General features: G+C 32.2%; 3 protein-coding genes across 6 annotated transcripts; 1 reads left to right on the top strand and 2 right to left on the bottom strand.

Annotated features, from left to right (window-relative positions):
• The first annotated feature begins 2577 nt into the window (after window positions 1–2577).
• Tgs1 (Trimethylguanosine synthase 1) lies at window positions 2578–9337 on the top strand. Of its 3 annotated transcripts, none has more exons than XM_011067183.2 (10): window positions 2578–2871; window positions 3704–3839; window positions 3953–4253; window positions 4371–5868; window positions 6054–6297; window positions 7790–7959; window positions 8041–8072; window positions 8196–8327; window positions 8389–8687; window positions 8790–9337. In XM_011067183.2, exons 1-10 carry the CDS (start codon window positions 2765–2767, stop codon window positions 8895–8897), a joined length of 3027 nt encoding a protein of 1008 aa, XP_011065485.1. In that variant the 5' UTR covers window positions 2578–2764; the 3' UTR covers window positions 8898–9337. The 3 variants fall into 3 exon arrangements, with proteins under 3 accessions (XP_011065485.1, XP_011065554.1, XP_011065422.1); XM_011067252.2 differs by having other exon boundaries at window positions 2579–2871; window positions 8044–8072; XM_011067120.2 differs by having other exon boundaries at window positions 2580–2871; window positions 7790–8072.
• Window positions 9338–9443: 106 nt separating this feature from the next.
• On the bottom strand, window positions 9444–13471 carry LOC105152544 (uncharacterized). Of its 2 annotated transcripts, XM_011066937.2 has the most exons (7): window positions 11789–13469; window positions 11563–11667; window positions 11283–11488; window positions 11028–11203; window positions 10501–10953; window positions 10237–10443; window positions 9444–10149 (listed from the first exon to the last, which is right to left on the bottom strand). In XM_011066937.2, the coding sequence occupies exons 1-7, from the start codon at window positions 12353–12355 to the stop codon at window positions 9728–9730; spliced, it is 2136 nt and encodes a 711-aa protein (XP_011065239.1). In that variant the 5' UTR covers window positions 12356–13469; the 3' UTR covers window positions 9444–9727. The 2 variants fall into 2 exon arrangements, with proteins under 2 accessions (XP_011065239.1, XP_011065321.1); XM_011067019.2 differs by lacking the exon at window positions 11563–11667 and having other exon boundaries at window positions 11789–13471.
• A 95-nt stretch (window positions 13472–13566) lies between these two features.
• Window positions 13567–14978, bottom strand: LOC105152465 (leukocyte receptor cluster member 1 homolog). The gene is made up of 3 exons (XM_011066824.2): window positions 14818–14978; window positions 14658–14757; window positions 13567–14536 (listed from the first exon to the last, which is right to left on the bottom strand). The coding sequence occupies exons 1-3, from the start codon at window positions 14838–14840 to the stop codon at window positions 13745–13747; spliced, it is 915 nt and encodes a 304-aa protein (XP_011065126.1). The 5' UTR covers window positions 14841–14978; the 3' UTR covers window positions 13567–13744.
• Window positions 14979–15024: the final 46 nt, after the last annotated feature.

Here is a 15024-nt window from a genome sequence, read left to right on the forward strand (position 1 = left end):
ATCTTCGCGACGCAAAAATCGATTTCCTTGTTCATTCCGCCTTAAGACGAAACAAATCACACGCCGTTTTCTATCGCCGTCGTTGCATGGAATAATGCCGGAGAGGATTCCGTTGCAGAGTAGGAGGTACCCGATCAGCGACCAATAGTAAGAGCCGCCACCCACGAAGTAATAAAAATTAATTTATCACACGGATCGCCGCCTACGCCATTGCTCCGTTCACGTATACGAGACTCCGCATCAGCCCAACAGATAGCGCCACTTGTCGGGTTATCCTTTCATCCACTCTGCATCCTCTTCTCACAGACTTTAAATTAAACATTTGACATTATTCCGCACAAATTTGCATTAGAAAAGTATTTGATCTCGAATAAAAATTAATTTAATTTATTATATAAAAATATTATTTATAATGTCCAATGTGATAATAATTGTTAATAATATTTGTAAACGCTATACCTCTAATTATTAATTTTAATTAAAAAATTAAAGAATACATATTATAACTATGTATTATGTGTTTTATTTACGTACTTTATAAATATTGTATATTACTTCAAAAATTTAAGATTAAGAATTAAATAAAATTTAAAAATGTATAGCCATTATTCTAATCTTTTGCAATTTTGTATCAAGTTGAATTTAATTCAATGACTTGCAGTAGTTTTGTGTATAGCTTTCTAAACATTCGAATTAGTGTATGATAATAATCAGCAAAGTTTATTTTTAGAATCTTCGTAAATTGTTCTAAATAGTAATGAAAAATTCTTTATTTTCTATTAAATCTATCGATTACATTAAACAGAGAACAAAACGATTCATGTTCGCTTGATTTTTAAAAGCAATTTGGATTGCATAGGATTAGAGTGAAAATTACAGTCCTAGATGGCAGCAGGTTCCAGTAAACTTTGAATGCGTTTATTCATTTCTTGTTAAGATTGCTTTTGTGTCTTAATCAATATTTTAAGACTTTCACTTATTACACAATATGTAAATATTACGAAATATAAACAAACACATTTGTTAAATATTTTCAAATTGTGCATAGGATGTCATGTAAGTTTTTGGCAACGGCTTTTGTGTAGATAGAGCGCACTAAAACTTGAGTCAAAAAGTCCTTTATCATTTCGAAATTTTCGCAACAATTAACAAGATATTAATTACTAAAAATTGCCGAATATTGGTCTTCTAAAAATAATTTTTTACTGAAATACTATCAACTTTACAGAAAAACTGCAAGAGACAAAAATCATTTTTTTTTCTTCATAGAATTCTAAAAATTTTTTCAGAATTTTTTATTAATTTTTTAGTATTGCATTTCTTATTTTTTCCAACATGAGGAAATATGGTATTAAAAAATTCTAAAAAAATTCTGAAAATATTCTCAGAATTTTATGAGAAGAAAGTAAACAATTTTATCTCTTGCTGTTTTTCTGTAAAGTTGATAGTATTTGAGTAAAAAGTGATTGATTAAAAACCAATATTTAGCGACTATTAGTAATTAATATCTCATTAATTATTGCGAAAATTGTAAAATGGTAGAGGACTTTTCGACTCAGTTTAGTCCAGTCTACTCAAAAGCTGTTGACTTACGGGACACCCTATATGTATATATTGTCAACGACCCCCTGAATATATTCAGATATTTTTGTCGATATTTTTATTCGATATTGGGTGCGTTCTAACAAACTCGGTGCAACACAGTTATCATCTATAATGTGCACCAGAGTGCACTTTGAATGCGTCCGATCACTATACATAAATTCACTATACATAAATTCACTATACATGCACTATACGGCTGTGTTCAGATTCCCACCCGAATGTCACCAAGGGAGTCGATTGTGTAACTTGAAATAAGGTGAAAATTATAAAAGCGAATAAATTCACTAGAATATTCATTAGAATATTCATAATTTAATTGGTCAATACTTAGTAATCATTGCTCACTTTTATAATTATCATTTCATTTCGATCCTCATACACAATTGATCGAGGATTGATTCTGTATCTTGAAACGAGGTGAAAATTACAAAAGTGAGCAAATTTACTAAATGTTGATCAATGAAATTATCAATATTCTAATAAATTCGTTCACTTTTGTAATTTTTATCTTGTTTCAAGATACAGAATCGATCTTCAGATATCACTTCAACCTTGTTATTTATCGAACGTTAATTAAGGATGGCATAATACTGCGGAGAACATCCGGATAGAAATTCGAACATGCCACATAATGTGTGCTTTCCAACAAGCGACCAAATGACACGGTGTGACACAATGTATCATTACATCCTTATTGTTTGCCAATGTCAAACAAAGATGACGTAATCACTGTGTCGCACTGTGTCGCTTGTGGGAGGCACACGATATGAATTGATTTTTAAATTGTGTTCGGAAACATCGCGCGGGTCTTACCGTGTATCTTCTTATCTAACATTATTTCCTTATTTAACATCGAATGATCAATGTAAGGATAAAACGATACACAGGAGCATTTGGATAATATTTCTGAACGCAGCTTTAGTAATGTTAAGTACATTTCGAGCACGCGCAATCGTGAGTTTCTCTCGTATGCATATCTCAACTTTGGTAAGCCTGGATAAGCCTATCAGGACCGATCAACCTCCTCACGATGCTACATCGTCAAGCAGACTGGCGGATTGTTTTTACGCGACGGCGGTCCTGAAATTTGGGCGTGAGGTATGTTGCATTTGTGACGATCGACGATAACGTGGTAGACAGAGAGGATCCCGTCTTCAGGATGTGCGACAATTTCTGGGAGCCACTAGCCGAGATCTACATCGCGGATCGTGAGACCTCCGATCCTGATGATTATATTTACTGTCTTTGTAGCAGAGTATTTATCCGGTAAGTTGATTGCACTAGATTGATTGCACCGTTGTGTCTCTCTTTCATCTAAGGTATCTCGGAAATGAAATGTCTCATTTGTCAGGCATGCGAAACGTTATAAAGAATTTAACGTGTTTATTGATCAGCATTGATGTGAAACATGATTTAACCTTGATACGTACCATCGCGAGTGGCACGCAATGAATTTCATGGTTAATTTTAAAATTTATTGTGCTACTCGAAAAATAATTAAAATTCCAAAATTAATGACAAAATAGTTTCCTAATTAAAAAATGATAGCGTCAATATTTTTAATGGAGAGAAAAAGATAGGAGTTTGAGGCCCGATTGCACCAATGTTATTTTGACTTTGACCATGGCTTAAAATTCTCTCTTTCTCTCTCTCTCTCTCTCTCTCTCTCTCTCTCTCTCTCGCCTTTAAGGCCTAGTTGCATCACTGTTACTTTGACTGTAAGACTTAAAACTCTCTCTATCTCTCTTTCGCTTTAAAACGAGATGGAGAGTTTTTACCCTCGCTTAAGTCAAAGTAACGTTGATGCAATCGGGCCTAAAAGAAATAGTTTAGAAGCAGATACTTTTGTTTATCATTTCTATCAATTTGTAATTTTTATCAATAAAAAGATAATGTAACATGCTATTTTTTGACAATGAAGAAATTAATTGATATAGAATCACATATAAAAAAGAAAGAGAAAGTTAATAAAAACTTAAGTTTAAAGTAAAATAAAGTTTTTGTTCTTTTGTAATTCTATATCTAGAGTTAGTTCTATTAATATCACATTTAGAGTTATCATGAATTTTATATTCCTATGTGTCGTTATTCTTTGTAGGAATCCTGAAGTTTATACTGTCTTAGCTTCAGAAGATGCCAGCGAAGGAGAAGATGCGGATGGGGATTATGTGGGAGAGATGCTAGATCTTTGTAAAGGATCTGGAGTAGAAACACAATCTCTTGAAAAGCATGATGTATAACATGTTCATTTATTTGTGATGATTTGTTATATGAAGTATAGCTAGTTGACAGTTAGTTTTTATTATTTTTACAGCGTTAACTTGTTTGTTTGTTTTTTTTGATATAGGAAGAGCCAGTAAGCTGTTATTGCAGTGCTTCTCATACAGATAACAATTATTCTACGGACGAACATGACTCTGTACGCGATTCGGCTCATTGGCCCACTGCACATTCCTTGACCCAGAAATTAGGCCTGCACCAATCTGATTCTGGTGCAGACTTATCTGAATATCATGATCAGCATGAGGCAAAAAGTATACAAAATCTTGTAGCATCTTACGGAAAAACTTTCCAAACTATAGAAACTGAAGTTGAAAATAATGGAGATGAAAATGTGGATATGTTGACTGAGTATGAACATGTATCAGGTAATTGCGTTAAAAATTTCAGATATCGTTTATAATTGTAATTTATTTAGTAAAAATATGTAATATTAATACTGTTGATTTTATTGATAATGTTGACTTAACATTTTCTTGTGTCAGGTGATAAGGAATCAATGGTACAAAATTTATCAGATAGTACCACTATATTAAATACAAAAGGACACAGCAAAGATCTCATTACACAATATGATTGTAACTCTTACGCTTATCCCTATTCTGCAGATTATGGCAGTAATAAGAATGCAATGGATGTAGCATGGGACAAGTTTTGGGCTAAACACGGAGAGCAATTAATTTGGGCATCTTGGATCGAAAAATATGCTGATTATATCAATCCCGAGTATTTTCAAAATAATGCACGCACAACAGAAGACGAAAAATCGCAGGATGCAGAGATTAATGAAGTAGCCATAGAAAGATATTATGAGCAAAATACATGTTTCCCATCACAAGCGCATAAGAATTGCGAACTTGTACGTTCTAACTTTGCAGGAATTTTTAATAAGAGTTATTCGAGCGACAGCGAACTAAAACCAGCAGCCATATCTTCTTCGAATACTAGCTTTTCATTTGAACAAGTAAGCAGGCAAGAAGTTCATGATAAAGATGCAGACGAAAATAGGAAAAAAATCCTCAATTTTGAGATATCACCGGAAGATGGTGATGGTTGGAATCCGTTAAGCCCACTTAGTATAGAAGAAAATTATAACCATCAATCTAATGCAGAAGATGAAAGGTTACTAATGAGATGTGACTCTGTTAATGGCTCAATAACGAAAACGAATGCAACTTCCGATTCCATGACTAACGTTACCAAAATGACGTTAACTAGTTCCAGTTGTGATTCCAATTCCGTTCATTCGTCTAGTCTCGTCACTTCCGTCACAAGTTCCATAGAAAGCAGCATGACTAGTAGTTCCGAGGAAAACGAATTTTCAGTGGAAGACAACGACAAATATTGGCAGCATTTATGGAAGGAAAATTTTGAGACGCAATATCAAAAACAGTACGAATTGTTCATAGCTAATTATAAAAAAGAGCACAACATAGACTATAATCAATTAGATTTTAACATATTGAATGAGCCATGTGGTAATTCATTGAATGAACAATGTGATAATTCGATCTTACTCCGACAAGATGAGGTGGCGCTGCAGTGTCAACAGGGCAGACATAGCGAAGATCCTTTAGAGATTCACACCCACATGAGTGAAAAAAACGAGAACGTGGATTCTGTACAAACTTACTTATTACCAAATAAAGTAATTATCGAAAATAAAAACTCGCGAAAGGGCAGCGTATCAGCGAAATCCAAGAGCACAGAGAAACATAGAACACAAAGACTGATTATGGATTCAGTAGGCGTGCTTATGAAGAATTTAACAATAAGGGCAGAAGAGAATAAATCGACTGATGTTGTTGAGGAAGAAGAAATGCACGAAAAATCACAACAGATTCATACTCAAGATTCGATAATTACTGAAAGCAAAATGGAAATAATTGATTCCAATAGCGATTTTAACAATAGTCATCAACAAAAGTCTTCTGATGGAGGAGATGAATTCTACGAAGAGGTTCAAGAAATTTATAGACAAAGGTAAACAGTGTAATAATGATATAGTAATACATTGATATATATGTAGTATAACAACGATATCATTGCTTGCTTGTGTGGCGTCACAGATTAGATGTAACTAATTATTTTCTGTTATATAGCAATCAAAATTAAATAAATATAAGTATAGTAGAATATATAAAATTTATCTTTCTTTTTTTATTTAGTCACAAGGCTGATTGTAATGATAATGAAGATGGTTTAGAAACTGTGAAAAAAGCCTTTTCATTAATGGGTTATGCCAATTTAATCGAGAATGAAAACCAAAGAAAATTGCAAGGCGAAGTTGTTTATCGGAAACGTAATATTAGACGGCAAAGTTTCCAATTAATGGCGGAATTAAAACGGTTAAAAACTAAATATAAATGCACTCTTGATGATGCAGAAACACTCGTCAAATACACAAATAAGGTAAAATTTTTTTCTTAATATATTTGGTAGATTTATGTATTTCACATATTATTATGTAAAGTAAGTTTTAGCTTTTTGTTGTATATTTTTCAATATTATTTAAATTTCTAATTATACTACTGCATGTATTATATATTGAAGCAGAAAGAGAGATGACATGCCCTATAATATTATAAATATTCAATTCGATTTTATATTCAAATATCTATGTTCTACACGATTAGATGTTATTGAAAGAAAGAGGAAAGAGAGAGAAAATATATATAAAATAACTAAAAAACAAAACATCTATTGCTAACTAAAAAAGTTCTTAGGAAATATTCTTTCTTATTAAATACTATAAAGAATTCTAAATAGAAATTTTAAAAAGGATGGGAAAAGTATTAATGTATTCTTTGTAGCTGCACTGTTACAGTTTCTATATTTAAAATAAAATGTGTATAATATTAATCATTGGGGAAAAAAATAAAATGATTAACAGTATAAAAAGTTTATTTGCATATAAAAGTATGAAGGTAGAGGTACCAAAAAAATCATAGTTTATGAAATATTTAATATTTCATGTTAATGTGTTAGGATAAAGTATAAAATATCTCGTAAATTATTGATTTTTTTGGTATATCTATTTTAATAATATTTATATGCAAAATAATTAGAATAATCATATTATATATTTCATTAAAAAAAAATAAAGCAAAATCTTGTAGATACGTCCACCAAGAAAGGATCTGTGACCAAAGATATCTCCCTTGAAACAAAATGAGTCCCATACTTGAAATTGATTTTTTAGAATAATGATAGGAGAGATAATTGTGTTCGCTCCAAATAGAACACCCTATATAGTATATGTAACGTCTATTATATTACAAACCTTTCGCATTTTTCAAATTTACTTGTTTCCTTTTCAAAGCCTATTTCATTTTCTTGGATAGCAATAAAGCATATAATGGTTCTGCGTTTAGCGCACTCAACAGTTGAGTGAGTGCTCGCTTGTATTGTATTCTTTTAGATCGTCCAATTAGCATTGTAGATCTGGAAGAATACATCAATAGCAGCTAGTGCTCACTCAATTATTGAATCCGCTGAACGCAGCCATCCTTTATCCTTATTTTCATTCGATAAACAAGAATAGTGATATGTCACGTGTTTTACACGGAACGTAACCTTTAAGTACAGAAAGGGCAACATAGTGCAGCTATAACAAGAAATAGAGACCTATCTTTAGCTGAACTTTCTGCGCTGTTTGGCGAGAGAGCGAGATAAAAAAGTTTTAGTACAGTTGAGTGCAACGATAAACAACACGTTTATCGTAAATTGTTGTGTTTTTTAAGTTTCAACATGAAACGTATACACGAGTTGACGACATGTGAATGTGAACCAGTAGAGAAACGAAAAAAGAAAAGAGAAAAAAACGTAGGCTATGGCATCACTCTCGTCTCGTGATATCTTTCGATCGTCAAATTTTTTATACCGTTTTTTTTTTAAATTATAGACAAACAAGTATTTGTCTTGTGATCCAGCATCAATACCAGCAGAAATCGATGTGCAATCTAATGATAAAGGTTCCTACACAAAGGTACAATCTGCTCTTACGTCGAGTTCGGATGATGAAGATAGCATAAAGATGATGCAAAGAAAAAAAAGAAGGAAGCAGTTCAAAAGGTTAAATAAAATCATTCCGAGAGAGATAGCCAATGATTATAGGTTAAGAAAATATTATTTCAAACGATTTGGTCTCTTCAGCAGATATGAAGATGGAATTAAATTAGATCGAGGTATGTATATGTATCTCTATGTATGTTTTTTAAAATGATAGATTTATTTATATACATATAATGCAATATATATATATATATATATATGTAATATATAAAATGATAATCTATTTTTTTTTTTAGAGAGTTGGTTTTCTGTCACACCAGAGGAAATAGCAAAGGATATAGCAGAAAGATGTAGATGTGATACAATTATTGATGCATTTTGTGGTGCAGGCAGCAATGCTATTCAATTTGCATTTACATGTGAAAGAGGTATATTTATCTATATAAAACTTTGTTAAACAAAAATATATTTACTGATTGTATTTTACAGTAATTGCCATAGACATCGATCCTGATAAAATTAAGATCGCTCGGCATAATGCAGGAATTTATGGTGTGGATGATAGAATAGAATTTATTACTGGAGATTTCCTGCAATTAGCACCGCAGCTGGTTGCAGATGTCGTGTTTTTGAGTCCGCCATGGGGCGGTCCTGATTATATAAAAAGAAAAGTATTTGATCTCGAAAGTATTATGCCTCCCATTGGTGGAAGAAGTATATTCGAAGCAGCAAGAAGAATCACTCAACATGTGGCCTATTATCTTCCTAGAAATTCAGATCCTCTGCAGGTAGACAATATGTTTATAATAATGTAATAATTAAATAATTTAATTGAAATTTTACCATATAACTTGATATTTGTGTCTATAAATAAAAGTGTATAATTACAGATTATAATGTTAACTGAAAAATATGACAAAGTGGAAATTCAACAAAACATGTTCAATGGGAAGTTTACTGCTTGTACAGCGTACTATGGTGAATTGGCCAGGACGTAATTTAAGTGATGAAATAAGAAATATTTTAGTTCACATTTTTTCAGTTATTTCGACTTGCTTATCAGAACTAAAATCGTGATACATTTCTTTTTTCAGTTAAGAAAATATTTTAACTCGACTCTGAAAACTGATGTACTATATACTTGGAAGGATAATGTAATTTATATTTTACAACTTCCAAATTCTATTAACTTACATTTTTTATGTACGTTCTTCCATATATACATATATAATTTTAATTTTAATAAATATATCTCTAAGAAAGTACGATATATTTAAAATTTTTTATTATTTAAGATTTCGCGAAATTTTTAAATGAAACAATGTGAATTACTTAATTTTTATTTGTAATGGAGAAATGTATTTACAATGTTCATGTGAAATGAAACAAAAAAATTCGAATATGGCAAAATAAAGTTTTTGAAATAGCAGAAAAATAATGGATCTGAAATAATTTTAATATACCATACATTATCAGATTGTACAATAAGTTGTAATTTGATTAGTAAGAATAAAAAATGGAAATCATAAAAAATAGTAAAAACATTTTCGAAATTCTGTAACAATTTATTTTTAATTTCATTTTTTAAAAATTATAGTTATTAAAAACATTCTCGAATTTAAATCAGAATTAATTCTACAATATACATTTCCACACAAAAAAAATATCACATAAATTTCCATCAAGACATTAATCTTATTGCTTTTTTTGAAAAAATTAATAACATTGACTAGCTTTTTTTACTTGTTTGTTATCATAATGTATAATATTGTGTCACTTGCTTAATTGGAGGACATTTCATTCGGCACTATTTTATATATTGTAAATTTCACGAATCAATATCGATATTTGTTACATTTGTTTCTTCAATATCACTAGTTGCTATGTTTGTCTCTTCAATATCAATAGTTCTAATACTTCTTTCTTCAGGTTCTGCAGGTATTGTTATACCACCAGTGTCTATACTTTCTTCTTCTTCTCTAGGAATTTTTAAGAAGCAATGCATTGTCTCGTCATCTTCTTGCTCAATAGAATCGTTTTTGTTTAAACTTTCTCTTGTTGATAATGAACCTTGAAGATGTTTCGATGGTATTTGTATCGTGATGGTTTGAGAAGTGCCATCAGCAGACGTTGAGGAAGACATCAAATTAGCTTCTAATGTATCTCCATCTTTCGAAAAGGCACCCAAACAGCTATAAACTAATTGCGCTGCCGCAATGTTACCGGGAAAGACTTCGACATTCTCGTTATCTGCATGTAAAAAAAGCAGTAAAGAAGTTTAAATAAAGATATCTACTAAATAAGAATTGCAAGCAATTCAACAAATTTTAATGTTACCTTTTTTTTGTACATTAGATTTTATTAAACCTTTTTCATGGTCACCTAAGTGCTGGATGTAACTTTCATTTTTGACCGTTTTAAAAGGACATAGATCGCATGTAAATAAGCCAGACAGCAAAGGATGCCTCGATTTTAAATGATTTTTATAACTGCTGCTCTGTATCGCGCTATATGAGCAATGTGGACATTTATACGGTCGAAATCCTGTGGCGTAAGAAATTAAATTACTCCATAATAATTAATTTTTATAATATAACTCACCTGTGTGTTGCATAATATGCCGTCGTAAGGTATTGTGATCTCCAGTTTTGTAATCGCAAATCTCGCAGCTGAAAGGTTTATCTCCTGTATGTTGACGCAAATGCATTTGTAACATTGCCTTTCTGGCACTAGCATGACCGCAAACGTTACAAACGTATGGACGTAACTTGGAATGAACAGCTTGAATGTGATTCTTTAAACATTTTGAATTCGCATATGTTTTACCGCACATATCGCATGTCTTAGAAGTATACCATCGAGTTACTTCTAATGTTTTGCGATCTAAATGCATTATGCGATGATTACGTAACTGGCTAGCTTGTTTGAAACATTTCTCGCAATCGGGACATTTGTAATCGCGAGTGTCACTGTGTACCCTCATGTGCGTTAAGAGTTTTACCATAGTAGCACTTTTGTAGACTTTACAAATTTTACAGGTAAACAAGCCTATGTCTACATAAAAGAGAGTACATAAAAATGTGAATTTTTCAACTTTTTTTTATATTATTTATTTTATATGTACAAACCAATTTGGTGCTTCTTCCATAAATGCAAATTACATTGGCGCCACTTCGTAAACTTCATATCTCGACATATGGTGCATTTAAATGTTGTTGCAGTTTCAGATTCTGTATGGTAAAGAATATGTTGCTGCATAATTTCTTCCGAGGCAAATTTGTATTGACAGCCCTGATAAGAACACCTTGCGAAAATTGCACGTTTAAATATAACAAATAAAAGATTTCTTCTACATAATATATATTTTTTGGAAAATTACATACTTGACATTTCTTTCCGCTGACTCTATCATTTTCCTGTTACGCATATATTCTGAATTTAAGGTCTTTGAAATTTTTACTGGATCTTTTTCCACTTCATTGCTTTCGATATGTTGAGCCTCATGTTCAGTTATCAAGCTAGGATTCGTTAGGTCTGTCAAATTTTCTTTTCCAGCCTCATCACTCGCAATGTCTGTTAATTGATGATCCTAGAAGAAATTTCTATCATATCATCCAGATAAAAGTAGCCTACCTTTCAAAAATTAAAATTTAAGATGATTACATTAATCATGTGTTCTTTACAGTCCTCAAAAGAATGGAAGCAGTTGGAACACTCCGCACACATATAAACTATTTTTACTTCATCCATTTTAGATTCTTCCTTTGGCTATATATAATAATAAAAGTAAGCCAATTTTTATATTGCATTATAAGCTTCTGCTAAGCAAGATACAGTTACTTTGATTAAAATTGTGTGAACTACAGTTGGCGTCTAGAGATCTACTTACTGTAATATCTATAGTAGAATTTAAATGTAGTTTCTGAATATGATCTAATAATTGCATCTTGTCCTGAGACAGGTAAGTACACATCTTGCATTTAAAAGCAGTCACAACTTCTAAGAAATCATCGACGTTAACGTTGTCATCTTGCCCAACGAGATCTTTCACTGCTTCCTCTGTAGCGACTTCGTATTGCTCCTCAGATTGTCTGTATGGACTTTCGATTACTATATTTTCATTCTTGATATAATCATTTTCGTTATTTTCCATATTCTTTGACATCAAGAGTGCCTTTTCATTGTAACTCGTTTGTTCTACAGATTGCAGGTTGGTACCCACCTCTTCAATCACTCCATTTTTAATTGCATACACCTGTCCATTCAAACACACTAATGAAATCGGTTCTTCTCCACTGTCCAATTCACTTCCCTTAGCAATATCAACTGTAGTTTGTTCTTCACTCACTGCCGAATTCTTCATAATGTCTGTCGGTGATGGTGCAAGTTTGTAAATGTATCTTGTACCATTTATGTCATAGCTTAAGTAGGATATATCATTCATTTCTTCACTCATTGTTGATGAAGAATCGTAGAATAATCTAATTAAGTGTCAACCAAACGTTCCAAGATATTTACACAATTAACTAGAATGTTACTCGCAACACAATTTTCAATCCATGAATCACTTCGGCTAAAATCTGTCGTAATATCCTTTTTTCTTGTTCTTAACAAAAATTCTGATTTCATGTTACATCTTATATAAACTTTGTTATATATAAATAGATTAATATTATGAGTTCCAATTTAGAATTTAAACAGTCCTCAGAGACGGTGAACGCGATAAATTACACGGATTCGTTTCAATATTCGCTAATTATATCCATCGCGAAATACGCGTAAATATCCAAATGTATGTTCATATATGTACATGCAACATCAATACGGAATGATGAGGTTATCTCTGCGAACTCGAGGCACTATTCGAGACACGTTTCCGTCTCCGCGGAGACAAATCGGATACCACGCGCGATGAAGTTGAAGCGAGGAGAATGAGAAGATGCATTCGCGAAGATATTCGAATTCTATTCGAATTCAAAATCGTGTCTCACTTAACACCTCGCACACGGCGTCTGGTTCGAGATTTCCGGCTACGGTGATCATGCTGGCGCGCGGGAACTGCGGGAAGCAACGCGAGAATCGCCGGTGAGGCGACGCGCGAAAACACGGGTTTAGTGGCAAGAGCCTCTCTCGTTCTCTGGAGCGGAAGTTATCTTACATCACTTTAAGCTGAGTTCAGATTTCCACTCGAGTGTCATTACATAGACAAGGATGACATGACACCTGAGGAGCACCTAGATGGAAATCTAAACACGCCTTTACATAGGATAGGGATAAGCAGGAGGCTATGGGTCTGTTCTTTTCAGCTAAAGAGCTTGTTCTTGCATGTCCTTCATCTTTCTTCCTTTTCTCTCCACGTTGAAGAAAAAAAAAGGAAAAATGAAAAGTGCAAGTTCAGCTAAAAAGAAAGCCTAATGTGAACACACATAAACATATTTAAGGTGCTTCTTTAAGATTTGACAATTTGCAATCATAGATCTCCTGCCTGGGTACGTAAATAAAAACTATAGTTTATGTGATGTGAACTATAGATTTTCAGCACTGGCAGTAAATTTGGAACATGTTTTGGAACGCATATTCCATATTCTCGATTGTGAAATGCGCCAAATTTTGAGGTAAAATTATCGTAAAATTAAAAATAATATTTTAAAATTAAATATACATATATTAATCAACAGCTTAAGTCTGTTTAATAAAATTACGATATTTGTATATACTGTACATTTTTTAGTAGTTTATACAATTTAATAACAATTTCTATATGCATATATTATATAATTATAGAGATACTACACAATTATAATTACAATTTCTCAGAATAAAAACGATACAAAAATGATATATTTTAAGGACTTGCTGTATTTTGTCTGGAATGTTTGGGAGTTCTCTCTGCATTTTGTCTAGCAATTTCAGGAAAGAATTGCGAGTTATATTTTTGTTTTATAGCAGGTTTAGGAGTTTCCGGTGCTACAACGGGCATTGGTTCACCCCTCACTTTGGCCAACAGTGCTTCAGTTCTTAGCTTTTCACTTTGTTCTCTGAGTAATCTCTCTGCTCTTAATTTTTCTATATTTGTACTACTCTGACTTCTTTCCTCTTTTTTCTCTGAATGTTTATGTTTTTTCTTCTTATGTTTTTTATCTTTATATCTTTTGTGTGTACTGTGCCTTTCATCATTGGAATGAGAACTATCAGAATCATGATGCTTCCTTTTAATGCTCTCTGTTTTTACTTTTAAATGATCTTCAGATTTAGAATGCATAATCTTGAGATACTTCTTTATATCAATCATTGGATCGTTTAAGGTTTTCTTCTTTATTTCTATCTCTACGTCTTTCTCTGTATCCGTTAATCTCTTTGGTAATTCTTCGTACCAATTTTTTTTCCCAGTTGCTTCGTTGGTATCTTGTCCCAAATACGTCAAATATCCAATCTGTTTTTCATATTTCTCTTTCTCTTCCTTCTTTTCCTTCTCATGTTCTGTATTAGGTCTACTGTAATCAATTTTTCCATCTTCAAGCTCAGCAAAAAAGTTGACATGTTCTAACTTCTTGCTAGTAGAATCTTCGGTTGTTGATCGACCATCGTACGTGGATCTTGCTCGGTGTCTTAACAAATCTACTCTTGCTTCTGTTTCCTATGAAAGATAAAAGAATTTTGTAAAAATTAAGCCCATACCTAAAAACGTCAAAAAATAATTTTTGATACTAAAATACGAGATCTACATAATCGAAACTTTCAAAAACAATATCACGTACTGCTTTCTGAATTCGTTCTTTCTTAATCCTCTCTTCTTCTGCAGCTTTCGCTTCGTCTCTCCGTACACGAGCAATATTCTCCTTCGTTCGTACATGCCATCTGAAAAAACACAAAACAATCAGTTTCAAGATATATACACATTGAATGCATCTGTCTTACCTTTTCTTTGGTAAAATATTCATTGTCAGCGAACTGAATATAACAATATAACAAAATCAGATTGTCAGGTTAATTGCTCCAATTGTTTCGGATGATATTCTAATAGATGGATTTAACGAATATAAACAAACTTTCACAAACGCATTAAACCAAGATCTATGACAAGTCTCCCTGTGATTTTCTGATTGGATACAATTTCTGGACATA

This window comes from Acromyrmex echinatior, chromosome 2 (genome assembly GCF_024713525.1).
Source record: "Acromyrmex echinatior isolate Ae372 chromosome 2, ASM2471352v2, whole genome shotgun sequence".
NCBI classification, from domain to species: Eukaryota; Metazoa; Arthropoda; class Insecta; order Hymenoptera; family Formicidae; genus Acromyrmex; species Acromyrmex echinatior.

Bases quoted from the DNA above. Each gene is read 5' to 3' on its own strand.
- LOC105152544 (XM_011066937.2), bottom strand. From the start codon at position 12,355: ATGAGTGAAGAAATGAATGATATATCCTACTTAAGCTATGACATAAAT. The intron at 11,204-11,282 runs GTATGTAATTTT...AATTTTCGCAAG, and splicing joins TCAGCGGAAAGAAATGTCAA to GTGTTCTTATCAGGGCTGTC. The intron at 10,444-10,500 runs GTGAGTTATATT...CTTACGCCACAG, and splicing joins GCATATTATGCAACACACAG to GATTTCGACCGTATAAATGT.
- LOC105152465 (XM_011066824.2), bottom strand. From the start codon at position 14,840: ATGAATATTTTACCAAAGAAAAG. The intron at 14,758-14,817 runs GTAAGACAGATG...GTGTTTTTTCAG, and splicing joins AATATTTTACCAAAGAAAAG to ATGGCATGTACGAACGAAGG. The intron at 14,537-14,657 runs GTACGTGATATT...TATCTTTCATAG, and splicing joins AAGAACGAATTCAGAAAGCA to GAAACAGAAGCAAGAGTAGA.
- Tgs1 (XM_011067120.2), top strand. From the start codon at position 2,765: ATGTGCGACAATTTCTGGGAGCCACTAGCCGAGATCTACATCGCGGAT. The intron at 5,869-6,053 runs GTAAACAGTGTA...TTTTTTATTTAG, and splicing joins CAAGAAATTTATAGACAAAG to TCACAAGGCTGATTGTAATG. The intron at 8,328-8,388 runs GTATATTTATCT...TGTATTTTACAG, and splicing joins TGCATTTACATGTGAAAGAG to TAATTGCCATAGACATCGAT.